This window comes from Hippocampus bargibanti, linkage group LG10 (genome assembly GCF_051943395.1).
Source record: "Hippocampus bargibanti isolate YZ-2025 linkage group LG10, ASM5194339v1, whole genome shotgun sequence".
Taxonomy (NCBI): Eukaryota; Metazoa; Chordata; class Actinopteri; order Syngnathiformes; family Syngnathidae; genus Hippocampus; species Hippocampus bargibanti.
In genome coordinates, this window is record NC_142743.1 from 4,591,167 (window position 1) to 4,617,500 (window position 26,334).

At 43.5% G+C, this 26,334-nt stretch overlaps 2 protein-coding genes and 1 pseudogene across 3 annotated transcripts in view; 1 reads left to right on the forward strand and 2 right to left on the reverse strand.

Moving 5' to 3' along the window:
- Nucleotides 1-22: 22 nt before the first annotated feature.
- On the forward strand, nucleotides 23-1,279 carry smcr8b (Smith-Magenis syndrome chromosome region, candidate 8b; the record flags this gene model as incomplete). Its single annotated transcript, XM_089006420.1, is given in 5 exon segments — nucleotides 23-222; nucleotides 224-657; nucleotides 660-818; nucleotides 821-1,067; nucleotides 1,140-1,279. Coding segments are annotated over 5 exon segments (1,047 nt in total), but the record flags the coding sequence as incomplete, so codon positions are not given.
- Nucleotides 1,280-4,001: 2,722 nt separating this feature from the next.
- LOC148892185 (uncharacterized) overlaps nucleotides 4,002-26,334 on the reverse strand; it is a 48,118-nt gene continuing 25,785 nt past the window's right edge. The window contains exons 17-25 of one of the 2 annotated variants that reach the window (XM_089006327.1): nucleotides 12,399-12,504; nucleotides 12,239-12,308; nucleotides 11,609-11,832; nucleotides 11,032-11,111; nucleotides 10,393-10,479; nucleotides 10,178-10,264; nucleotides 9,999-10,103; nucleotides 9,826-9,928; nucleotides 4,002-7,915 (exon numbers count right to left, since the gene is read on the reverse strand). In XM_089006327.1, coding sequence (XP_088862453.1) covers nucleotides 7,845-7,915; nucleotides 9,826-9,928; nucleotides 9,999-10,103; nucleotides 10,178-10,264; nucleotides 10,393-10,479; nucleotides 11,032-11,111; nucleotides 11,609-11,832; nucleotides 12,239-12,308; nucleotides 12,399-12,504 — 933 coding nt within the window. In that variant the 3' untranslated portion in view covers nucleotides 4,002-7,844. The remainder of the gene's footprint in view (nucleotides 7,916-9,825; nucleotides 9,929-9,998; nucleotides 10,104-10,177; nucleotides 10,265-10,392; nucleotides 10,480-11,031; nucleotides 11,112-11,608; nucleotides 11,833-12,238; nucleotides 12,309-12,398; nucleotides 12,505-26,334) is intronic. The other variant, XM_089006326.1, reaches the window with a different exon arrangement.
- LOC148892186 (zinc finger protein 232-like) lies at nucleotides 13,670-16,625 on the reverse strand (annotated as a pseudogene).

A 26,334-nucleotide genomic window follows, 5' to 3' on the forward strand; every position in this document is an offset into this window, starting at 1 on the left:
GAAAGTGCTGAAGAATGAATGACTCTGCGTCTTTTGTTCTATTATTTATTTCGTTTTTTTTACTTTGTTACTTCCGGGTAGAGTGAATGCTGGCGTGCTAGAGGCGGTGGAGCGAGCCGTGGAGACGCACAAGGAGCTCCTCCGCCAGGTTGCTTCCTACCCCAACAGAAAGCTGAAGCGGCCCGACTTCCTGCCGTACGAGGCGGCGGACGGCTGGACGGACGCCGGCCCCCCCGCCGCCGCAAAGCGGCCGCTCAAGCCCACGGGAACTTTGCAACGGTTATTTCCTGTAGCTGATGACGGAGCAGCTGGCGCAAATGGAGCTCCGCTTCCGCGGTGACGTCGCCACCCTGCGAGTGGCGAACATCACACGCTCGCTGCACAGGAAATTCAAGTTGACCAACTTCCTCTCTGAGCAACTCGAGGATAACGATGACGAGGATGCGGCGTTGAAGGAAAGGGCAAACCCACCAAGCGGCAAGATGACGGAAAGCAGCAGCAGCGGCAAGAGCATTCGGGTCCTCTGCACAGGGCGATCCTACAGGACGCTTGGTGACCCCGACATGCCTTTCGCCTCTTCACTGCTGTGGTTCGCCGGGGGGTCCGACAATGGGCCATCCATCTCTGGGGCCCCTGGAACAAGCCTTTTTGGTTCCTCGCACCCACTCGCCTCGGGGTGTACGTCGGGAGGGCCGTCAGCCAGGACAGTATCGAGGTCCTCAGCGCCAGCGAGATCGTCGTCCCCGAAGACCTCGCCGCCATCAGCGAGGAGTACGACCAAATGGTGAAGAACAATCGCGCTCCGCCGCAGAGCGGGCCCCTGGACGAGGGGAGGCTAGTGGCGCGGCGCGGCGCTTCACCCAGCACCACTCCTTCTTGCGGCACGTGGTCTTTTGCCTGCTGAGCGGACGTCCCCTGGTGCTGCTCTCGGCGGACCAAGACGAGCTGAGGACGGTGGGGGCCTTGGCCCTCTTCCTACCGGCCCCCGATGGCGCGGTGCTGCCGTGTTTGCGCGCACCGCTCCAACTGGCCGACCTGCTCGCGTGGTGGCTGATTGCGTTTCAGAGGTGAGGCTCCGTCAGCGTTGTTGGCGGTGAATGCAATGCGACGAGGACTCAGGTCTCCCCCACCCCTCCCAGGTCCTAGTCCTCGGGGCCCCCCCAACTGGCTCAGTCGCTACCTGGCCGTGTTTGACTTAGACCAGAGGACACTGCGCTGCCCCTCTTACTCGGATTTGCTGGCGGGCTCAGCTGTGCCCGCCGCCGCATGTGCGGAGTGGCCGCACGGTGCTGGCCAATCGGGCGCTGCTCTTTACGTTCGCCCGGCGAGGAGACGAAGAAAACGGACCCGACGCCGGCAACCTGGCCGTCATGTGCCGGACGCGGCGCCACGCCGGACACGGCCTGCCGGCCTTGCGCTTCGCCTGCACAAGAACACGACCGCTGCATCTTGGGGCCGGCAACAGGCACTCGTTCAACAGTCTCGTTATATCAATATTCTCGGGAGTCGGAAAAAATATCGATATAACCGGACTATCGATATATCCGATCGTGCGCCAAACTGCATTAAAAGGCGGCAATAAATGAGGGATCTTTGATATGGCATGTAATTGTCTCCTTGAGTTCATGGATTGTGTATCTAGCATGCTTTTGTACTGTAGTGAAGTGAAAAATAAACTTATGAATATAATAAATGACGTTTTTATTTAATGCATGACGCACTCTTGCAATTGTGACTGAGTAGCACTCGGCATTGTTCTATACACACGAGAGAAACCATGAACGCCAGCATGTACATACAGTATGAAAAAGTGATTATTGCAAGCGATAAAGATATCTGAATACAACACAATTAAATACATGTATGGAAAAAAAACTGCAACGTTTACATTACTTACGTTGCGTCTGTGGAAGCTCTCAGTTGTACAGGAGTGGTCCATCGATGAGAAGGTTTCTTCAGCCGTCATCTGTACAATTTTGAAGGTTTCGGGCGTTTCGCCTCCTATCCAAGAGGCTTCGTCAGCGAACTAAAGTCTGACTGGTCGTATGTTGTTCGGATATCACAATTCTTACATTTCCCCATGATTGAAATTGGTGTCAAACAACTGTATACAGTATAAGAAGACTACAGTATTGTGACGTTTGGTGTTTGTGTTGTGCATGTTTTGGGGGCTGAGGCTTGGGAGGACCCGACAATGGGGTTTGAGAGAGTGCCTGAATAGAACGAGCCTGAATAGAATGAGCGTGAGTTGTGGTGGAACAATACCTCCTGTTTGTATGTGACAACTGCTATGTTTTGTTATTAAAAAGACCGACCCGCTATACCAGCGACTGTGCGCATCATTTGCCACGCTGAGGGGCATTACAGTATGTTTCAGATGCTATTGCAGCAGTAATGAAAGATGTGAGCTCTGCTACGCCTTTTTTATTGTGCTAGCGTATGACAGTTCAAAACACATGGAAGCTGGCATGTAATTTTCGACTTTTTTAATGACAGATATTTCTTTTATGAAATGCAACCAATGCAAAATCATCACACTTCAGCAGACAAAACAATAAACAATGTTGCAAAAAACGATTGCATTCATATACAGTACGTACATAACACATCAACACAGACTGCAACGTTTAGATCTTATTATGCAATACGTACTTTAAAAAAAATCTTCAAAATCTTCCATTTTCTTCTGCTTCCCCTTTTAACACAAACGATTCAATCTTGTTTAACATTTCTAAACAACCTGATGCATTTTCTCTGGACTCTAAGTAAGATCGTAATTCCATCACACTTTGCATCCTTGTGTCTTTGTTGGAATACGTGTGTATTCAGTTGGTTCTTCATCATCCTCGTCATTCTGGGCATCTTCTGGGGCATATTTGGCTTGAATTTCTGCTGCGATATCTGCATCTGACGAGTTTCTGAATGTCGCAATGTCTTTGTCAACTGCAACATACGATGCAATGTCGGCGACTCTTAGCTTTTCAGCCCACACCGCAAGAGGAATGTTTTTGCAGTGACGGAAGCAGTTCTTGATGTTTTTGGACACCATGCTCCAGAAATTGCTCTAATGGTATCCAAAACAGTCCATTGCAGCTCTTTCCCCTTTTCCATCTCTTTCATGACACCCTCTTGTAAAAATATTGTTCTATAGTGGACTTTGAGATTTTGGATGATTCCCTGGTCCATGGGCTGCGTATGGCTTGTGGTGTTCGGTGGCAAAAACACCACCCTGATGCATTTAAGGTCATAGCTGTCTGGATTGGGATGGGCTAGACCAGGGGTGGGTAAACTTTTTGACTCGCGGGCCGCATTGGGTTCTAAAATTTGACAGAAAAATCCAGGAGCATTTGGAGGGAGTGTTTGGGCCGGAAATACTAAACCTAAAGCATTAAAGGACAACCGACGCCACCGGACAAGTTATGTCCATAATTTATAAAATCACTTCAAATGACTTCGACTGAGCATATATTACAAAGATTCCACAGCATATAGCTATAGTTTAAGTTTTAAGACTTGCGCTGAATATTCATGAAGTCTTGTTTTCGAGTTGATGACGATCCCCATGTGACGTCACGTTTCGACCGCCCCTGACCAAGAAAGCGACACACAATGCATTTTGGGTACTTTGTTTGGTCTGAAAACTTCGTGTTGATGGCGGAATTAGAAGGAAAACACATAAATAACGCCATGGTGAATCGTGTGTTGCACCAAGACAACTATTTGATATTCGCTGACACAAATTGCCAGCTGACAAATCAGCCCATATCCAACGGACCTTGGGCGCAATCTTCTGCATTTTCTGGGTGCTACATTGCTGTCATTGACGGCTCGAATTGATATGGGAGGACTCCTTGAATCAATTGCAAACATTTATGTTTTCCTCTTCAGAACTATTTGAATCATATTCATAACTGGATGAGTAACAAGAAAGCATTTTCTCCGAATCTGAAACCATTGTTTTGATTCTCGAGCAAGGCAAGACGTCTTGGCGTGACGTCACGAACAAGGGGATGGGACCTTCTGAAACTGGCCATTTCCGGATTCATTTTGAAGTCATTTTTATTGGTGTTTTTCATTTAACTAAAAACATCAGCCTGCCTGATTTGGGTATTTTAGATGCTACAAAACGTTTTTTCTGATGTCAGTGGGAAACAAAAAAAATGGTGCCGGTTGTCCTTTAAATGTAGTGTGTACAAATCTCATAGCACAGTAAGAACACTACAACCTAATTTATTAACTGTCTTTCAAATGTGAAAAATATCCTTGATTAGTTAATACATTTGTCTCAAGGAATATGGCGTTTACAGACTATTTCGAAGATACTTGGAGGAGGAAATGGAAATAGATTAAAATAACATATGCACTGTGATTTATCAAGATTGCGTCTGTTTTCATTGAAGGGGCAAAGTTAAAGAAATCAATATTTATTGAAAAATGGAATCACTTTCAACATTCAAAACATATTATTACACAACGAAATATTCAAGCTCAATAATACCTACTTGTGTTAAATTCCGCCAAATCATAGATGGTTTGTCCTGACCGCACGCTCAACAAACTCTCCACTGACGCCCTCGCCTTCACACGCAAACAATACACGTGTACCGTCGCCGAGCACACAGATGTAGGCTACCTGCAGTTGAAATTTGCATACTCGGCACGGCAGCCAATCAGAAGCCTGCTTCTCTCTTCCGGACTTTCGCAAGCGTTATAAATTCGTGCAATTGCATGTCATTTTCCAAAATAGATGCACAGAACCTCAGCCCAGAAGAAAGATTCAAAAGAAGCTAACAACATATGTGACGCTACAAAACGTAAATTTACATTAAACCGTGACTGTAAAGTGATACTTCTGAAAGAGGCTTGACTGTAAAGTGTACGTCATACTTATGAAAGGGGCTAAGTGGCTCGTAGGAAGCAATGCAAACGTTGCATTGTGCACCACAATGACAATAGAATACTGCAGCAAAATCTACAGCCATGCACATTTACCGTAAATTAAGCAAGGTAGCATTTGTAGTAGGTACATTCTTGATTTAAAAAAAAACGTTATACTTTGTGACAATGTTTTTTAATGTGATTTGTTGTCTCATTGGGCTTCAAGTTGGGAAAAATGGGGCAGGCAACTTTTCAGTTATCTGCCCTGTTGTCCGCTAACTTTTTGTCATGAGTTTCAGACAGTTTTTACTATACTTTGGGCAAATTCGGCGGGCCGGATTAAAAAGCCTATGTATGTGGCCCGCGGGCCGTAGTTTGCCCATATCTGGGCTAGACAGTTGTCGATGACAGAGCATATTTTTCTCTTCTCACGCCTGAACTTTTTATCCCAGCTTTGAAGCCATTCATTAAAAATGTTTGCATCATCCAAGCGCATTTGTTTGCCTTGTAGGTGACCGGCAAACTTCACGCCACTGAAGCACCTTGGTTTGTTTGCTTTCCCGATAACAATGAGTTTTAATTTATCAGTACCCGTCATGTTTGCGCACAGCATGATTGTAAGTCTTTCCTTGGAACGCTTACCCCCGCGGCAATCTTCATCTTTGTAGACATATGATTTGTTTGGCTGCAGCTTGTAAAACAAACCAGTTTCGTCAGCATTATAGATGTCGTCTGGTTTGTCAGCAGGTCTTCCATTGTGCCAGTCGTCAACTTGGTTCTGATCCACTTTCTTGGCCTCTCCAGTAATTTTGCGTAGATTGAGATCCTTCCGTTATTTGAAGCAATTTAACCAGCCTTTGGAGCATTTGAAGTCGTCATGGCCCAATTCCTTTACAAGCGTTTCTGCCTTGGTCTGCAGTATCACTCCTGATACCGGGATGTTCTGGTTCCTCGCGTGCCTCATCCAGGTATCCACCGCATCCTCAACATCAGGGTGTGCTACCTTTCTCATCCTCTTTGATCCAGGTCCGAAGTCCAACGCTTCGTATGCTGTCTTTATTTTATCGTTACTCTTCAACCACGTAGATAAAGTATTTTGCGGCATGTCGAATTATTTTGCAATGGAGGATTTGCTTCTTGTTGCATTCTCCTCAACGGCCACGATTGCCTTGTATTTCGTTCCGAGGTCACATTTCTTTCATTCGCCATGGTTGACAATGGCGTCTGCTACACTGCGCAAGACACGGAAGCTGGTCACGTGACCAATGGTGCGACCGATAGATTTCGATAATGGTGGTACTGTATAGAAACCCCTAAGCAAATATCGATTCACCTTAGGCTGCTTTTGTATCGATATAAACAGAGCGAAATGGCTGGCGGGAGACGAAAAAGGGCACCGTAGTAACTGGATTATCGTAATAACCATGTATCATGTACTAAACGGAACTAATTATACATAAAAAGACTAGAAATTTGCCGGGACATGAAAATAGTATCGTAATCAGCAGTACTATCAATATAACTGATATCTGTACATTAATTAGTTAAATCCAGTGAAACCTCGGTTTACGAACCCCTTGGCTTACGAACTTTTCGGTTTACTAACGTTACATTTATGAAAATTTTACCTTGGCATATGAACTATTTTTCGGGATACTGCCACAATGAGTGATGTGTCGTTCGCGAACGAGCCCGTTCTCCTAACATGAAAATGGTGGCCACTGTTTTTGTCTTCTATTCCCCGCCCCCGGTCTTTGGTTAAAGCCACGTGATTGGGCAACAACGCAGCAGTGGGCAATGGGGTTACAGACAGGGAGAGAGTGAGGCCGTTCTCCAAAAAACAAAATGGAGTCTTCGGTTAAAGCCACGTGATTGGTCAAGAACCCAGCAGTGGGGAGCGGGGGTTAAACAAAGAGACAGGCAGAGAGCGAGTGAGAAAACACACACAAAAGGGAGATGACAGAGCTTGAAACAAAAAAACAAAAGTGAAATAGTGAGAACATGGATAGAAAACAGTGAAATTTAGACTCGTTTCAACTTTGAAAATTCAAAAGCAGTGTAGACTGGAAGGTTAAAATATGCCATCAATCAGGCTCCACAAATAACCCGCACAAGTCATGTGTACACTTGATGCAAAAAGCTATCAACCCAGCAAAACAGATTACAATTGATGAAGAACTAGATACAATTATCACAGAGAAAGCACCTCCAAGGGATCATTCCTCAATATGGTGAAAGAAGCCCATGTTCCTCATCAAGTGTTTAATGCTGAGGAACACTCCATTCCATCAAGCCATTAACGCCCATCACAAAGGTAAATAAAATGACTTTATTGTACAGTATAGTTTATTTCTTTAATCATAATACTATAGCACGTTTATTATACATAAAATAAGGCATACTTTAAGTAGTTTTAAGTCTTAGAAAATTAGAAAGTAGAAAATTATGTTTTATGGGGACCTGGGAACGGATTATTCTCATTTTACTGGTTTCCTATGGGAAATTATTTTTTGGGATACACACGTTTTGCCTTACACACTGTCTGGGAACCAATTAAGTGTGTAAGCCAATACTGGATGCAAAAATAGTATATTAATTCATTATATAAATTCTCACTGTAGAAATAAATAAATAGATTAATGTATTGTTAATTATCTCAAGACACATGCAGAAGACCCCTCCCACCAAAAAGAAAAAATATGCTTAATGAATGTAACCAAGTGTTACATTGAATTAAACAATATGAGTGTGTGATTTGAATACACTTTTAATAGAGTATATTCCAACTTTGAAGTGAAGGAGTGAAAAAAAAAAACAAAAAAAAAGCGCACAATGTGCATCACAATGTCAGCAAGTATTCACCTGATTTCAACCATTAAAGATTTTGACAGTGTCTATTTTCTCGTTTTGATTGACAGTTTGGATGACGTTCCGCGTGTGTTTGTGCGCCGATCACGCCACGTGACTTACTGACGCCAAGTCTTGCCGGAAGGATCCAGAAGATGATTGATCAACTGGAGGGAAACTGGACCATTTCCTGATGGCAGACATGCAGACACACACACACACGCACACACACACACACACACACACACACACACACACACACACACACACACACACACACACACACACACACACACACACACACACACACACACACACACACACACACACACACACACACACACACACACACACACACACACACACACACACACACACACACACACACACACACACACACACACACACACAGGCACACACACATGCGCGCACACATGCGCGCACACACGGCAAGACGACACTCAATACCGTAACACACAAAGCCATATACAGTGAGACCTCAACTTACGAACACCTTATTTTATGAACTTTTCATCTTACGAACGTCAAATTTATGAAAATTAAAACTTATAATAAGCACTATTTTAATAATACACACCCACCACGGCTGGTCCATCAAGCACACGACCTTCGGATCTGGCGGAGTGATCTTCTAGGGAAGCACACGACTGAACAGCGCTCCAGCCGGCGCTACTTTCCACACCCCCTCTCATTGAATGCACACGTCGATCGCCTACTTGGAGCTTTTTACTGATAATTTTACTATGATGACCGAAAAAACCCACGACAGGCTCGTGTTCAGCCCAAGAAGACACAAAATAAAATCACAGTTGCTGAGAAGGAGATAATTGAAAACCACGAACGAGGTGTGTGTGATTTAGTGGCCGAGCACGGCTATGCTAAGTCAACCATTGCTACCATTCTCCGGAACAGAAAAGACACCAAAGGTGCGTCTGTTGCAAAAGTTGTTTCCGTGCTCTCAAAGCGACGGTCTCGGGCAATCGAAGAAGTTGAAAAGCTTCTGTTAATTTGGATTAACGAAAAGCAGCTATCCGGCGACAGCGTGAGTAAAGCTATTTTATGCGAGAAAGCACGGCTAATTCACGCCGATATCGCCATGTGCCAACCTGGAAGTTTGCCACTTATTGAGGATTTTAAAGCCAGTAACGGATGTTCGAGAACATCTGAGGAGGAGATGGCTGCAGCATCAAGTGAGCTCATAAAGGCAATGTTGGCAAAGTGGAATGATGTGCAGGCTTTTACCGAACAGTTCCATTCAGAAAAGACTGTGGCTATGACAATCATCAACATGATGAACGATAATGTGATGCCTCAGCTTCGTAAGACCTAACAAGTCAGAAAGCAACAGGTGTCAGGAGATTTTTAATCAGCAAAAATGATGAGTCTCCAAAGAAAAAAGAAGAGAAGCCACACCAGAGGTTCAGAAAAGACTGTGGCTATGACAATCATCAACATGATGAACAATAATGTGATGGCTCAGCTTTGTAAGACCTCACAAGTCAGAAAGCAACAGGTGTCAATTAAGAGGTTTTTAATCAGCAAAAATGATGAGGAGACTCCAAAGAAAAAAAGAGAAGCCACACTAGAGGTTAAGTTACCAACAGTCCTTATGGAAGGTGACTCTCCTTCCATAAGCCATCAACGACCATCAAAAAGGTAAATAAAACTTTATTTTACAGCACAGTTTATTTCTTTAATTACAGTCCTCATGTAATGTGCCTCTTTCCAAACAGCAATTCCCTTTGACCTCAACGCCATCAATGACCATCACAAATGTAAATAAAGTGACTTCATGATACAATGCAGTGTATTTCTTTCATTACAATACAATAGCACATTTATTATACATAGAATAAGGTGTGTTGTGTGTAGTTTTAAGGCTTATTTAGTTGAAAAGTATATTTTATGGAAACCCGGGAACGGATTATTCCCATTTTAATGGTTTCCTATGGGAATTTTTTTTTAGATACACACTTTTCGCCTTACACACCTGCCTGTCTGGGAACCAATTAAGTTCGCAAGTTGAGGTCTCACTGTATTGTAGTCATACGGCAAACACCCGTCGGCAATGGCACCCACCCGTTGTTTGACGAAGCTCTCGATGGATCTTCTCCATGATGGCAGCGTTTCGGCCATCCTTGGCCAAGTATTCCCAGAACCAACGCAGAGCCCACAGACTCTTCTGACATTCGGGAACAAAAAAAACAATGCTGCAACGGGTTCAATGGTGGGATCAGATTGCGTCGACGTACCTCAAAGGTGCAGAGAACGGGAAGGACGGGCGTGAGTTCCGGATGGAGAAGGCTTTGCCGTAAAGCTTTGGTAACTAGCAGCAAGATGGCCTGATCCTCGTAGTGCTACAGGCGAAAACGGGCATCCGGGCGTTAGTAGGGGCGCTTGGGTCACGCGGATGCCACCCGTGCCGCTGTACCGGTAAAAACGGTGGTGGAATCTTGAATTCGGCAGTGACGCCCTTGCAGAAGGAGAGCATGGTGGAATCCGCAAATTGGACGGCTTCCTGAGGCCGAGAAGAAACGGCAGTGGCTCATCTCACTGGCGCTTGGAAAGCCCTCCCGCACACCCCAAAAAATAACCCCACAGAGAACAAAATACAGACTGCAAAACAAAACTAGGCAAAAAACATACTTCCTTGAAGTCTGTACTTGGTTCTGCGATGCTCTTCAGTGAATGTGTTTGATTGACCATATTGAGCAAGCTGATCCAACACTGGACCTAAACAAGACACACACACGCAGTCAAACAAAACCAAAGGCGGCTTTGGAGATAATGTGCTGAAAACAGCGGTGCCTTGAGATGCAAGTGAATCAAATGGAGTGTTTCAAAATGAGAGCTGTTGTAGGCTTGTAGTCGAGTCAGTTCACAACAAGCACCGGTTTGGAAAGTAGTGAAGGTTTCGTATTCAAAATAAAAACAAAAAGAAACAAAACCACAATTGGCAGCCATCATTTTTCTTCTTGTGTCGTACCTGCAAGACTAACAGTGGTCAAAGTGAGTATAACACAGAATTAGACTGCATCCCATCATCGTGATGTCCAAAGCTTATTTCATGCTTCTTCTATTTTGTTGTTACTTTGAAGTTCGTTTTTATTTAGTCTTATTTTTATTGATTCAAAATTGTCCCGCAAAATTCAAGGAGGGCTCGGAAGAAAAAGATGAATGGGGTTTCCAATGCGTTTAACGGCCATCGGAGATAAGAACGCGGTCAAGGAACAAATTAAACCTCAAGGCATCACTGTCAGGGGGGAAAAATGATTTGGAACTTACACTGCTGGAGCAGGTCGGGTACATTTGGAGGATCTTGAGTGCAAAGTGCACCAATTTGGAACGCGTCATGGGTACCGCACCTGGACAAGTGCAAGTCAATGTGCAAGGAAGGAAGGAAGAAAGGAAGGTGGGACGGGACGTAGGAGGAAAGGAAGGGAAAAGGGAAGGAATGAAGGAAACATAGAAGGAAGTGAGGAAGAGAGAAAGGAAGAAAATGGGAAAGGCTGGAATGAAGGAAGGAAGGAAAGAAGGAAGCAAGGAAGGAAAGTAGGAAGGAAAAAATGAAGGATGGGAGGCAGGAAGCAAAGAAGGAAGAAAGGAAGAAGGAAGCAAGCAAGGAAGAAAGAAAATAGGAAAGGCTGGAAAGAAGGAAGAAAGCAAAGAAGGAAAGTAGAAAGGAAAGAATGAATGATGGGAGGGAGGAAGGGAGGAAGGAAGGAAAGAAGGAAAAAATGGGAAAGGCTGGAAAGAAGGAAGGACGGATGGACGGAAGGAAGGAAGGAAGAAAGAAAATGCGAAAGGCTGGAGGAAAGGAAGGGAGGAAGGCCGGAAGGAAGCAGGAGGCGCCCAGGCACACCTTGAATGCTGGACCAGGTGTCGGCAAGAGCGCAAAGCTCCCCTGTGCAGGCGACGCTCATCTTGGGCGCGGTGGCGGAGGCGAGCAGGCGCAGGTAAAGCGGGAAGGTGAGCGGTGTGGGCCGAGAGGCATGGCCTTCCTCCAGGAAGAACATCGCCAGCGCCTCGCCCGTTTGGCCCTCCAGGCACAGCAGGAAGGGCAGGAAGTCCTTGAGCTGCAAGAGCCTACACAAACAAAAGCAACACAGCAGACAATGCCACTCAGCCGATCGGAAAATCCATGGCCGGCTGGATCGGAGGCACTCTTGCTTTCAAGACGCCATGGGTGCAATTAAAAGACACCACCTTGGCATTTCAACCAAAGCACCGTCTTGAAGGGTAAAAAAAAAAAAATCACAAATGCCTCACAGTCAAAAACAATGACTGTTGTTGAGGTTGACATGGTTACAATTTGAAAAGTTGGTTGGGACTTCAGCAAGCATCATGGATGGCGCCAAAAAAATGACGTGTGGCGCCCGCGGGGGCTTCCACTTGGACACCTGTACCCTCATGAAAAACGGCGTGTCAAATGCAACATCCCCCTTGACAAAAACGTGTTGAAAGTGAAAAAAGGGGTGTCGAAAGCACTCACTGGTCACAGTTGAGAGCGGCGGGCCAGAGGACCTCCCTCCTGCACTGCTGATATTGCGATGGGTATTTCACTGAAAGGGAGAAAGCCACAAGGGCCGCGGTTCGAAATCAAGCCAAAAGTTCAAGGTGGATGCTGATCCAAGTGTCATCTGTCATCCCACCATCTCGGTAGTCCAACTCCCGATAGATCTTGTGCAGGATGGCCACCCGATACTGGGCCATGGGCAACAGGTCCCTCCAGAACCAGTTCAGAGCCCAGACGTTCTTCTAGCGTCCAAAGAAGAGTCGCACATCAATTAAATGAAATAAATACACAAATAAATACATTTAAAATAAAGAATTAACAGATGCAAATTTTCGTCATAATTAAAAAAAACAAGAAATTCAATCCTTCACAGATGACCTCAACTTTGTCGACATCAATATTAAATTTACTCGCGAGGACATTAAAGAGAACTAACTAGCTTTTTTGGATTGTAAGGTAATTATAAAAGAAGACAGAGCACTAAAAACAGAAGTCTTTAGGAAGGCCACGCACACTGACCAATACTTACTTTTTGAATATAACCACCCTCTACAACACAAACTAGGAGTTATCAGGACCCTCCAGCATAGGGCTAATCTAATACCAACAACCATCGAAGGTAGAGAAAAGGAGTCAAAACATGTCAGGAGAGCACTCACAAACTGTGGTTACCCGTCAAAAGAAAAGAATAGAGAATGAAACCAAAAATTCTGAAGATACAAAAAAGAGAAGAGTAGAAGTACCTTACATTGCAGGGGTGTAATATACATTGTAGGGGTGTAATGTACAATGTACTGCCCTTTACAATTTTCATTCTTACAATGTATTGAAAAAACTACATTACTTTGTTTTTCATTTGGCAGCCTATCTTTTGGATGCACTAATTTTTGCATGTTTATCGGTTTGAAATAAGTAGGAATTTTGTGTTGCCAAAGGACTGTAGTTTTTCAGAAACTCCTCTCCTTTTTGTATCTTCAGAATTTTTGTTTTGATTCCCTATTCTTTCTTTTAGACATTTGTTAAGTGACCACTGCGGGTACCCACAGTTAAATTTACTCGTGAGGACATTAAAGAGAACCAACTAGCCTTTTTGGATTGTAAAGTACTTATAAAAGAGGACAGAGTGCTAAAAACATAAGTCTTTAGGAAAGCTACGCACACTGACCAATACTTACTTTTCGATTCTAACCACCCTTTACAACACAAACTAGGAGTTATCAGTTCCCACCAGCATTGGGCTGGAAGCGTTGAAGGTAGAGAAAAAAAGTCAAAACATATCAGGAGCACTCACAAACTGTGGGTACCGTCAGTGATGTATATATATATATATATATATATACAGTAAAGTCTCGTTATATCGATATCGGTTATATTGATAATACTGCTTATTACGATACTACAGTAAAGTCTCGTTATATCGATATCGGATATATCGATAGTCCCGGTTATATCGATACTATTTCTATGCACGCACGGAGAAAATTACATGCAAACAGGGTCAGATATATCGATAGTCCCGGTTATATCGATATTTTTTCGGACTCCCTTGAATATCGATATAACGAGACTTTACTGTATTTTCATTTCCCGCGCACATTTCTAGTCTTTTTATATATAATTGGTTCCGTTTAGTACGATTCATGGTTATTACAATAATCCGGTTACTACGGTGCTCTTTTTCATCTCCCGCCAGCCATTTTGCTATGTTTATATTGATACAAAAGATGCTTAAGGTGAATCGATATTTGCCTTGCGCAGTGCACCAGACGCCATTTTCTACCGGCTTACGTGTTTTGAACTGTCATCCGCGAGCACAATAAAAAAGAGCTTATATACTGTCGTGCGGCGATACAGCAAGCAGGTGGAAAGAGGATAAAAGTTCACTCAGCCAGATGCAGGAAGGGTATTGTGAGTTTTCTTTATTTGAAGTTGATATCAGCTTTCAACAGACCACAGGTAACACCGCTCTCCAGCTTGTCCTTTGTCCCTCTTCTTCCTCCTCGAAGTGACTGGCTCAGTCTAGTTTTAAAGGTGCTTCACCTGAGCTTCTGGCCAATCAGATCCCAGCGGTAATTGGCCATTCCCAGGTGGTTGCAATCACCTTCTCAATCAGTCTCAATCAATTAGTGGTCGCCCAACTCTACTGTTTTGGATGGGGAGAAATGCGCACCTTTCTCCCATCCAAAATCCAGAACACACAAAATTATTTAACATTTCTTTTGGCATCATGACATCATTCACACCCTCTCCTCAGAGTTCAGACATTCTTGACAAATAATCAGCTATGACATTTTTCTTACCCTGGCAATGTTCAATGGTGAACTGGTATGGCTGAAGGGCAAGACACCACCGCAGTATCCTCGCATTCTGGTGTTGCATGGAGTGCATCCACTTCAGGGCGCGATGGTCAGTCTGTAATCTGAATTCCCGTCCTAGGAGGTAGTAACGGAGTGAGTCAATTGCCCACTTGATGGCTAGGGCCTCCTTCTCAATTGTGGAGTATTTCTTCTCCCTCTCATAGAGTTTCCTACTCAGGAACAGGATGGGTCTCTCTTCTCCAGCACTGCCCTGTACCAGAACGGCGCCGAGACCAACATCCGAAGCATCCACCTGGACTAGAAACTCCTTGGAAAAATCTACACTCTGTAGGACAGGAGCTTGAATGATGAAATATTTCAAGGCCCTAAAAGCTTGGTCACATGCTGCTGTCCATGGTAGAGGTGATTTGATGTTCTTTCTTGTCAGGTCGGTTAAAGGAGCAGCTAATGTAGCAAAGTGTGGAATAAACCGCCTATACCAACCAATCAGCCCAAGAAATGACCTCAATTGCTTCTTGGTCTGGGGAGGTGGTATCTTCTCCACGGCCTTCACTTTCTCCACCTGGGGCTGAATCTTTCCTTTCCCAATCAAATGTCCCAGGTAACGCACCTCTTCTTGTGCCCAGGAGCATTTTTGCTCATTAATTGTGAGTCCAGCCGCTTGTATTTTCCCAAGGACGGTCTTGATGTGCAGGAGATGGTCCTCCCAACCTTCACTGTAGATCACGACGTCATCAAGATAGGCAGCTGAGAAACTGGAACAGTCCTTCAGGATAATATCCATTAATCTTTGAAAGGTCGCTGGTGCTCCATGCAGACCAAATGGTAAAACTGTGTAGTGGAAGAGCCCTAACCCCGGAATCTGAAAAGCTGTGTATTCTTTGCAGGTGGGATCGAGAGGGACCTGCCAGTATCCTTTACACAGATCCAGCGTTGTAATAAATTTCGCTCGCCCCAATCTCTCCAGCAGCTCATCAATACGAGGCATAGTGGTCGCGTTGCTGACAATTAAAACAAATAAAGTCACCTCTTGGTTGAAACTTTCCAGACTGTCTCTGAGCCCCATTGTCAGCTTTACCCAAGTCTGCATGTTGAATGGTTTGAGGGCTCTCGTATTTCAGCTTTGCCGATGGTCCCTTTTTTCCTGTACAACTCCCGGTGTGCCGCTACGTAGCGCTCAGCCAACTCCGCTGCTTCTTCTCCAGTCTTAGGCTTGTGCTCCTTTACCCAAATGCGGACCTCAGGTTGAAGAACTCTCAGATACTGCTCCAGAATCACTTCTCCAATCTGATCCTTGCTGCGGTGATCAGGGCGCATCCACCTCCTGTAAAGTCCTTTCAGTCGATTATAACTTTCTGTGACAGTCTCTCCTGTTGGAACAATCGTACTGCGAAACCTCTGTCGATAGGTTTCTTCAGTAACGTTGTATTTGATTAATACTGCTGCTTTAATGGCTTCGTAGGACTCTGCCTTCTCTTCATCCTGGTTTCCTTCTATCTTTTCCACTTCAGCAAGGCGTAACGATCCCACCTTCTTCATGCAGGGTGACACGATCCCACCACTGCCACCAATTGTCGTGCGGCGATACAGCAAGCAGGTGGAAAGAGGATAAAAGTTCACTCAGCCAGATGCAGGAAGGGTATTGTGAGTTTTCTTTATTTGAAGTTGATATCAGCTTTCAACAGACCACAGGTAACACCGCTCTCCAGCTTGTCCTTTGTCCCTCTTCTTCCTCCTCGAAGTGACTGGCTCAGTCTAGTTTTAAAGGTGCTTCACCTGAGCTTCTGGCCAATCAGATCCCAGCGGTAATTGGCCATTCCCAGGTGGTTGCAATCACCTTCTCAATCAGTCTCAATCAATTAGTGGTCGCCCAACTCTACTGTTTTGGATGGGGAGAAATGCGCACCTTTCTCCCATCCAAAATCCAGAACACACAAAATTATTTAACATTTCTTTTGGCATCATGACATCACAGTACTGTTGTTCAACACCAATTTAAACCATGGGGAAATGCAAGAATTGTGATCTCGGAACGAAGTACAAGGCAATAGTGGCCGTCGAGGAGAATCCAGCATGAAGCAAATCCTCCATCGCGAAAGAGATCGACGTGCCGCAGAATATGTCATCAACGTAAGTAATGTAAACATTGCAGTTTTCGTTTTGTATTGTATTTAATTGTGTTGTTTTCAGATATATTTAGCGCTTGCAACAATCACTGTTTTTCATGTTTGTACATGCTGGAGTTCGTGGTTTCGTGTGTATAGAACAGACATCGGCAACCCGCAGCTCCAGAGCCGCCGCATGTGCCTCTTTCACCCCCCTGCTGCGGCTCCCTGCGGCTTTAGAAAATAAATAATGAGTATTTAATTTAATGTATATTATTTTAGTTCGTTCATTTTTAAAATGTAATTCTAAATTTGAAGATTATGGTGATTATAAATAATACAAAATAAAACGTATTGAATGTTTTTCTCGCTCATAATATACGTCACAACCATCGACAGTGGACGTATATCGTAATTGCGTACGATTTCTTGAATTTTTCGACCTCCAGGTAGGCCAACTATGGATAAATCTAAGAAAAGAAAAGTGTCTGAAGAGAACAGAACGTTTAATGATACGTGGGCAGATTCGTTCGCCTTCGCTGCTGACGAGACGGGTTTACCGGTATGCTTAATATGTAATGAGAAGTTAGCAAACAACAAAAAGTCAAATGTCGCAAGACATTTCCAGAACAAACACACAGCTTTTGCTCAAAAATATCCAGATGGAGATAAGAGAAAAAGAGCCGTTTCGGAACTGATGCGGAAGGCTGATCAAAGCAAAAATCATTTTATGAAGTGGATGAAATCTACAAATTCAGCTACTATGCTAGTTTTGTGGCCGCTCAGGAAATAGTCAGGCACAGGAAGCCATTCACAGACGGAGAATATATAAAAGAATCATTCATTAAGAGGTCTTTTCCAACATGAACTACATTAAAAACAGACATCGCTCACGCCTGACAGACGACAGCTTACAGTCCTGTGTGAAGATGAAGGTAACGTCATACAGCCCTGATGTGCAGAGGCTGTGCGCTGAGATGCAGGAGCAGAAATCACATTAACCAGGTGATGAATATTGGATTTGCCATTTTGCAAATATTCTTTTTTTTTTTCAAATAGACATTGAGTATTATATTTGAAAATAATCTTCGACCTAACGTCTTTTTTTCGGAGTTTAAAATGTTTTTGTTGCGTGCAGAAATGTAATTTCGCTTCTTTGTAACAGTTCATCGATTCATAAATACAACACACTATAGTTTGTTTATGCATATATAAAGGTAAAAAAAACGATGATGAAAAGATGCAGTGTTGTCTAAATTTTAAATGTCAAAAGGATTGTGTGGCTCCCAGTGTTTTTTCTGTGGGAAATGGGTCAAAATGGCTCTTTGAGTCGTAAAGGTTGCCGACCCCTGGTATAGAACGTGAGGATTTTGCATTGGTTGCATTTTTGAAAGGAAATAGTCATTAAAAATGTAAAGACGTTTTTATTTTATGCATACGTTTATTTTTCACTTCACTACTGTACAAAAAGCATGCTAGATAGGCAATCCATGAATCCAATGATATCAAAGATCCCCCATTTACGTATTGCCCCCCCCCCCCCCCTTTAATGCAGTTCGGCGCAGGACGGATATATCGATAGTACGGTTATATCGACATTTTTTCTGACTCCCGATAATATCGATATAACGAGACTTTACTGTATATATATATACACACACATATATATTTATATATACATTTATACACACACAGACACACACATATATATATATATATACGTATATATATATATATATATATATATATATATATATATACATATATATATATATATATATATCGATATATAATATATATAAAAATATCGATATATACCGGGACTATCGATATATCCGATATCGATATAACGAGACTTATACTATATATATATATATATATATTCATATATATATAAAGTATATATATTCAAGGGAGTCCGAAAATATATCGATATATATATATATATATATATATACAGACACACTGTATATATATATATATATATATATATATATATATATATATATATATATATATATACACACACATACATATATATATATATATATATATATATATATATATATATATATATATATATATATATATATATATATATATATATATATATATATATATATATATATATATATATATATATATATATATATATATATATATATATATATATATATATATATATATGTGGCTGGATAGCTCTGTTGATAAGGCATCGGTTTGGCATATGGGAGACGAGGGTTCGAATCCCACTTGTGGCAGAGAAAATGAGCACAATGACATCATCCAGTGTGGGCTGTCTACCTCATACAATGATGAGAGACAATAAACGGAATGACATGCCGGCTCAGACTGGCAAAAACAAGGTCTGCGTCAGGTGCTGGGGAACCAGAGCACCCTGATGAAAAATGGGCTACTGGAATAAAGTGGAGATGGGCGAGATGCGATAACATGGCTCTGTTGGAATGCTACTTCTCAAGCAACCCTAGTCAGAGGGGTTACATGCGGAGAATGGGGGCTGAATGGTTACTTCGAAACACAGTCACGGTTGACCACGAAACAACTAGTAGCTCAGTGTTCCAATATCCACAAACAGCAATTGCTATCGATTGATGAGGTACAACACAAATTCCGAAGGGAAGGGCCCCAGGCTGCCACATCAGAGGAAGAGGTTCAGCCAGAGATTGGGAGGCAAGCCCCAATGAATGATGAGATTGGGAAGCCAGGCCCAATGAATGAAATGCTGAGCGAGGCAGAAACTGACCTGAGAGATAAGCTCATGGCAAGAATGAAAACTGGGCAACGAAGACACAGATTACAACGGCTATGTGAAGTACCACCTGAAAGTCTCATGGAAACTGTGAATGCAGCACTGAGAACAATCCCTACCGGAACAATCACGGAAACCAATGAGCTGATATACACCTCAGCATCAGTGATCCTAGAGATGCTTGGCTACAAGAGCAACCATGGGAGCCACGAGATTCATTACCCACCATGGAAAAGACGGTTGGAGGCCAATATCAAGGCGGCTCGGAAAAATGTGAGTCAATTGACGGAGATCCAGAGAGGTGTGAATAAAAGGCCAATACCTAAGAGGTACATGCAGATAACCATACCTGAAGCACTCGAAACTGCCAAACAAAGGCTCCAGGCCTTGTCCAGTCGCCTAAAGAGGTACACGAAAGAGAATGAGGCCAGAAGAATAAACAGGCTGTTCGCAACACAACCTGCGAAAGTGTACGCTCAGTGGCAGGGCTCTAACAGCAGAGCAGACCCTTCAACGCTGGAAACTGAAAGATACTGGAAAGGCATATGGGAGAAGGAAGTCGCACATAACAGCAGTGCACAAAGGCTGGTGACTCTGAAAGAGGAGCACAGCAACCTCCCTGAACAGAACCCAGTTACCATCACAGCGGCAGATATACAAGGAAGAGTCTCAGGTATGAAAAACTGGACGGCACCAGGCCCGGATATGGTCCACACCTACTGGCTAAAGAAACTCACAGCTCTCCACGAGCGCCTAGCAGCACAAATGAACCAGTTGCTGATGGATGGGACTCACCCAGGATGGCTAACCGAAGGGCGAACAATCCTGATAATGAAGGATTCCTCAAAGGGTGCAGTTCCGTCCAACTATCGACCAATAACCTGTCTCTCCACAACATGGAGGCTCATGTCAGGCATCATTGCGGCTAAGATAAGTGGACACATGGATCAATACATGAGCAAAGCACAGAAAGGCATTAGTAGAGATACTAGAGGTGCCAAACATCAGCTGCTGGTTGACAGAACAGTCACTCAAGACTGCAGGTCCCGACATACCAACCTGTGCACAGCCTGGATTGATTACATTACATTGATGACTCGATGCCACACACATGGATCACTGAATGCTTGGAGTTGTATAAGGTCAACAGGACCCTGAGAGCCGTCGTTGCAAACTCGATGAGGACGTGGAAAACCACACTTGAAGCCAATGGCAAGCCACTAACGCATGTGTCCATCAAATGTGGCATATACCAAGGTAATGCACTCTCCCCACTGCTGTTCTGCATAGGACTGAACCCCCTCAGCCAGATAATCGCCAAGACAGGCTATGGATACCGCCTCAGAAATGGAGCTACGATCAGTCACCTCCTCTACATGGATGACATAAAGCTGTATGCTAAGAGCGAAAGGGACATAGACTCCCTGATCCACGCAACCAGGATCTACAGCAGTGATATCGGAATGTCATTCGGGCTGGAGAAATGTAGTCGGATGGTGACTAAGAGGGGCAAGGTAGTCCACACTGAAGGGGTCTCACTCCCTGAAGGAACAATAGCAGACATTGAAAACCGCTACAAGTACCTCGGTATACCACAGGCCAATGGCAACCTCGAACTAGCAACAAGGGAAGCGGCTACGACCAAATATCTCCAGCGGGTGAGGCAAGTCCTCAGAAGCCAGCTCATTGGCAAGAACAAGACCCGGGCAATAAACAGCTATGCCAGTGATCAGATACCCTGCAGGAATAATAAGGTGGCCAAAGGAAGAGATTCAGACCACAGATGTTAAGACCCGAAAACTCCTCACCATGCACGGAGTGTTCCATCCCAAGTCCAGCACCCTGAGACTGTACACAAGCCGTAAGGAAGGAGGCTGGGGACTAGTGAGTGTGAGAGCCACTGTCCAGGATGAAACATCCAAGCTCCATGAATACATCAAAGAGAAGGCTCCAACGGATGATGTACTCAGTCAATGGGGAACAGAGGATGAGGTGCTGGAAGAGGGACAATCATGGGAGGAAAAGCCCCTATACGGGATGTACCACCGAACCATAGCAGAAGTGGCTGATCTCAAGAAGTCCTATCAGTGGCTAGAGAGGGCTGGCCTAAAGGACAGCACAGAGGCACTCATCCTGGCTGGCCAAGAGCAGGCCCTGAACACCAGAGCCATAGAGGCAGGGATATACCACACCAGACAAGACCCAAGGTGTAGGTTGTGCAAAGAGGCACCTGAGACAATCCAACACATAACTGCAGGGTGTAAGATGCTGGCAGGGAAAGCCTACATGGAGCGCCATAACCAGGTGGCTGGCATAGTCGAAACATCTGTGCGCAGTATGGACTGGAAACCACAAGGTCAAAATGGGAAACACCTCCCAAGGTGGTGGAGAATGACCGAGCAAAGATCCTGTGGGACTTCCAGATACAGACTGACAAGATGGTAATGGCCAACCAACCAGATATCGTGGTCATAGATAAAGGGGAAAGGAAAGCCATTGTCGTGGATGTAGCAGTCCCGAGTGATGGAAACATCAGAAAAGAGGAACATGAGAAAATCGAGAAATACCAAGGGCTCAGAGAGGAGCTGGAGAGAGCCTGGAAGGTCAAGGTGACAGTCGTGCCTGTGGTGGTCGGAGCACTCGGGGCAGTGACCCCCAAACTCGACGAGTGGTTGCAACAGATCCCGGGAACAACATCAGATATCTCGGTCCAGAAAAGCGCAGTGCTGGGAACAGCACGGATACTGCGCAGAACCCTCAAGCTTCCTGGCCTCTGGTAGAGGACCCGAGCTGAAATGGGGGACAGACACCACCCATAGTGGATGAGATGAGGATTTTTATATATATATATACATATAAATACATACATATACATATACAGTAAAAATAGACAAAAATAAGACAAAGACAAAAATATTACTATTTTGCCAGCAGACAAGGGCAGATGCACAGTGCTGATCAACACATTGGATTATGAAGACAAAATAAATAGGTTAATCAGTGATTCTAACACGTATGAGCAACTAAAAAGGGACCCTTCCAATAGATACAAGAAAGAAATGATTGACTGTCTCCAAAAGCTAGAGAAAGGAAAACATATAGATAAACAGATGTATTTTAGATTATACCCGGGAGAGGCCACGCCATGTATCTATGGCCTGCCAAAAATACATAAAGAAGGGTTCCCCCTCCGACCCATTGTTTGTAGCATTGACTCCTCTACATACAATGTAGCCAAATATTTAAAAACTATTTTAGCTCCGTTGGTTGGTAACACAGAATACCACGTAGAGAACACCACAGGGTTTGTAGAGAGGATCAAAGACCTCATATTGGAACCTGAGGAAACTTTGGCATCATACGATGTGACTTCTCTCTTTACATCTGTCCCAACCCCAGCAGCAGTCTCAGTGGTGAGGACGAGGCTGCTGGCGGATGTTTCTTTGCATGAAAGAACCAAACTGAAACCGGATCACATCTGCCAATTATTAGAAATCTGCCTTAATACTACGTATTTTCAATTTCGGGAAAAATTTTATAAACAAATCCATGGTTGTGCTATGGGCTCACCAGTTTCACCCATAGTGGCTAATCTTTACATGGAAGAGATGGAGAAACAGGCCCTCACATCCTTCCCAGGGACAAAACCTCGACACTGGTTTAGATATGTGGACGATACTTTTGTCATAATTAAGAAACAAGAAATTCAATCCTTCACAGATCATCTCAACTCTGTAGACTTCAACATTAAATTTACTCGTGAGGACATTCAAGAGAACCAACTAGCCTTCTTGGATTGTAAAGTAATTATAAAAGAGGACAGAGCGCTAAAAACAGAAGTCTTTAGGAAGGCTACGCACACTGACCAATACTTACTTTTTGACTCTAACCACCCCTTACAACACAAACTAGGAGTTATCAGAACCCTCCAGCATAGGGCTAAACTAATACCAACTAGCACTGAAGGTAGAGAAAAGGAGTCAAAACATATCAGGAGAGCACTCACTAACTGTGGGTACCCTCAGTGGTCATTCAACAAATGTCAGAAAGAAAGAATAACGAACGAAACCAATAATTCTCAAGATTCTAAAAGGAGAGGAGTAGCAGTACCGTACATTGCAGGAGTTTCTGAAAAATTACAAAGAGTCCTTTGGCAACATAAAATTCCTACTTATTTCAAACCGATAAACACGTTAAGGCAAAAATTAGTGCATCCAAAAGATAGGCTACCAAATGAAAAACAAAGTAATGTAGTTTATTCCATACATTGTAAGAATGAAAATTGTAAAGAGCAGTACATTGGGGAGACTCAACAAATTCTCAAAAAAAGACTTTATCAACATCGCAGGGATAATACTAGTGGGCCTCAATCGGCAGTACATTTGCACCTAAAAGCTACTAACCACTCATTTGACGACAATGAGGTTAAAATCTTAGCGAAAGAACATAGATGGTTTGAAAGGGGGGTAAAAGAGCCGATTCTTATAAAACAACAAAATCCTTCATTAAACCGGTCGGGTGGTGTGAGGTTCAATTTGGATCGTTCATACAATAGCCTGCTCAGGCAAAACAGGTTAGGCAACTTTCGCAATGCTGATGAGGGTCGTTATGCTGATGAGGTGATACCGGGGGGAGTGGGGGTAATAGGCCAATCGTTAGTCAGGAATGTAGGAACAATCAGTGGGGCCACAGGGGGGGGTCCCGCGCTCCCCCCAACCTGAGAGTAGGGACCTATCATAGCTGTGTCCGGCGCCACTAGGTCTGGACATTAGGGATATATAAATGGGGCCGATACGACCAGTCAGACTTTAGTTCGCTGACGAAGTCTCTTGGATAGGAGGCGAAACGTCCGAAACCTTCACTTTTGTACAGATGACGGCTGAAGAAACCTTCTCATCGATGGACCACTCCTGTACGACTGAGAGCTTACACAGACGTATTGCTGCCAACTTTGGGAGAGACATCCTTCTGCTGGTACGTAACTTAGAAAAGGCCACCTTTAAATTAGCTGATCTAAAGAACCACCTCAGATTCAATCTTAGATGTAGACAGAGCCGGTTAATTCCTAAATGCTTGAAGCAAGCACCCCTGGAACCCGGATACTTAGCCGATAAAATGCAACAAAATTATACTAGGAAAATTCTAAATTTGCGAATTAGGAGACTTAACATAGAGATAAAAAACAAACAGTCAGAAATAGAAACTTATTATCAGCGATTACAAACTAATCTTACCCACAAAATCTATCAGGAAGTGTGTGAATTTACTAAATCCGGTTATATGAGGCACCACAGCAAAACCAAAGAGAGACAAAAGGGTAAATTTCAAAAATTACTTTTACTGAAACAATCTCAGCTACTGGTAAACACGCGTAAAATTAGGTATGAACAGTTTGCAAGGGAGAATTGGATCAAAAATTTGTCAGACAGAGATCTCTCAGAGACAGAAAAGGCAGTACTTACCAAAGGTTTAAATTTCTCAGTGACTCCTAAAACTATACCTACAATAGATTATATCACAGCCACTGAATCGGCTATTAAAAATAACAAACTTTCGTATGCAGAGGCAGATGATCTACGCATTAAAATATCAGCTCTTCTCAGTAGTGCCAAACTTCCTCCGTCCAACATAACATTAGAAGAGAGAAAGGCGTTAACTACTCTACAAAAAGACAAAAATATTACTATTTTGCCAGCAGACAAGGGCAGATGCACAGTGCTGCTCAACACATTGGATTATGAAGACAAAATAAATAGGTTAATCAGTGATTCTAACACGTATGAGCAACTAAAAAGGGACCCTTCCAATAGATACAAGAAAGAAATGATTGACTGTCTCCAAAAGCTAGAGAAAGGAAAACATATAGATAAACAGATGTATTTTAGATTATACCCGGGAGAGGCCACGCCATGTATCTATGGCCTGCCAAAAATACATAAAGAAGGGTTCCCCCTCCGACCCATTGTTTGTAGCATTGACTCCTCTACATACAATGTAGCCAAATATTTAAAAACTATTTTAGCTCCGTTGGTTGGTAACACAGAATACCACGTAGAGAACACCACAGGGTTTGTAGAGAGGATCAAAGACCTCATATTGGAACCTGAGGAAACTTTGGCATCATACGATGTGACTTCTCTCTTTACATCTGTCCCAACCCCAGCAGCAGTCTCAGTGGTGAGGACGAGGCTGCTGGCGGATGTTTCTTTGCATGAAAGAACCAAACTGAAACCGGATCACATCTGCCAATTATTAGAAATCTGCCTTAATACTACGTATTTTCAATTTCGGGAAAAATTTTATAAACAAATCCATGGTTGTGCTATGGGCTCACCAGTTTCACCCATAGTGGCTAATCTTTACATGGAAGAGATGGAGAAACAGGCCCTCACATCCTTCCCAGGGACAAAACCTCGACACTGGTTTAGATATGTGGACGATACTTTTGTCATAATTAAGAAACAAGAAATTCAATCCTTCACAGATCATCTCAACTCTGTAGACTTCAACATTAAATTTACTCGTGAGGACATTCAAGAGAACCAACTAGCCTTCTTGGATTGTAAAGTAATTATAAAAGAGGACAGAGCGCTAAAAACAGAAGTCTTTAGGAAGGCTACGCACACTGACCAATACTTACTTTTTGACTCTAACCACCCCTTACAACACAAACTAGGAGTTATCAGAACCCTCCAGCATAGGGCTAAACTAATACCAACTAGCACTGAAGGTAGAGAAAAGGAGTCAAAACATATCAGGAGAGCACTCACTAACTGTGGGTACCCTCAGTGGTCATTCAACAAATGTCAGAAAGAAAGAATAACGAACGAAACCAATAATTCTCAAGATTCTAAAAGGAGAGGAGTAGCAGTACCGTAC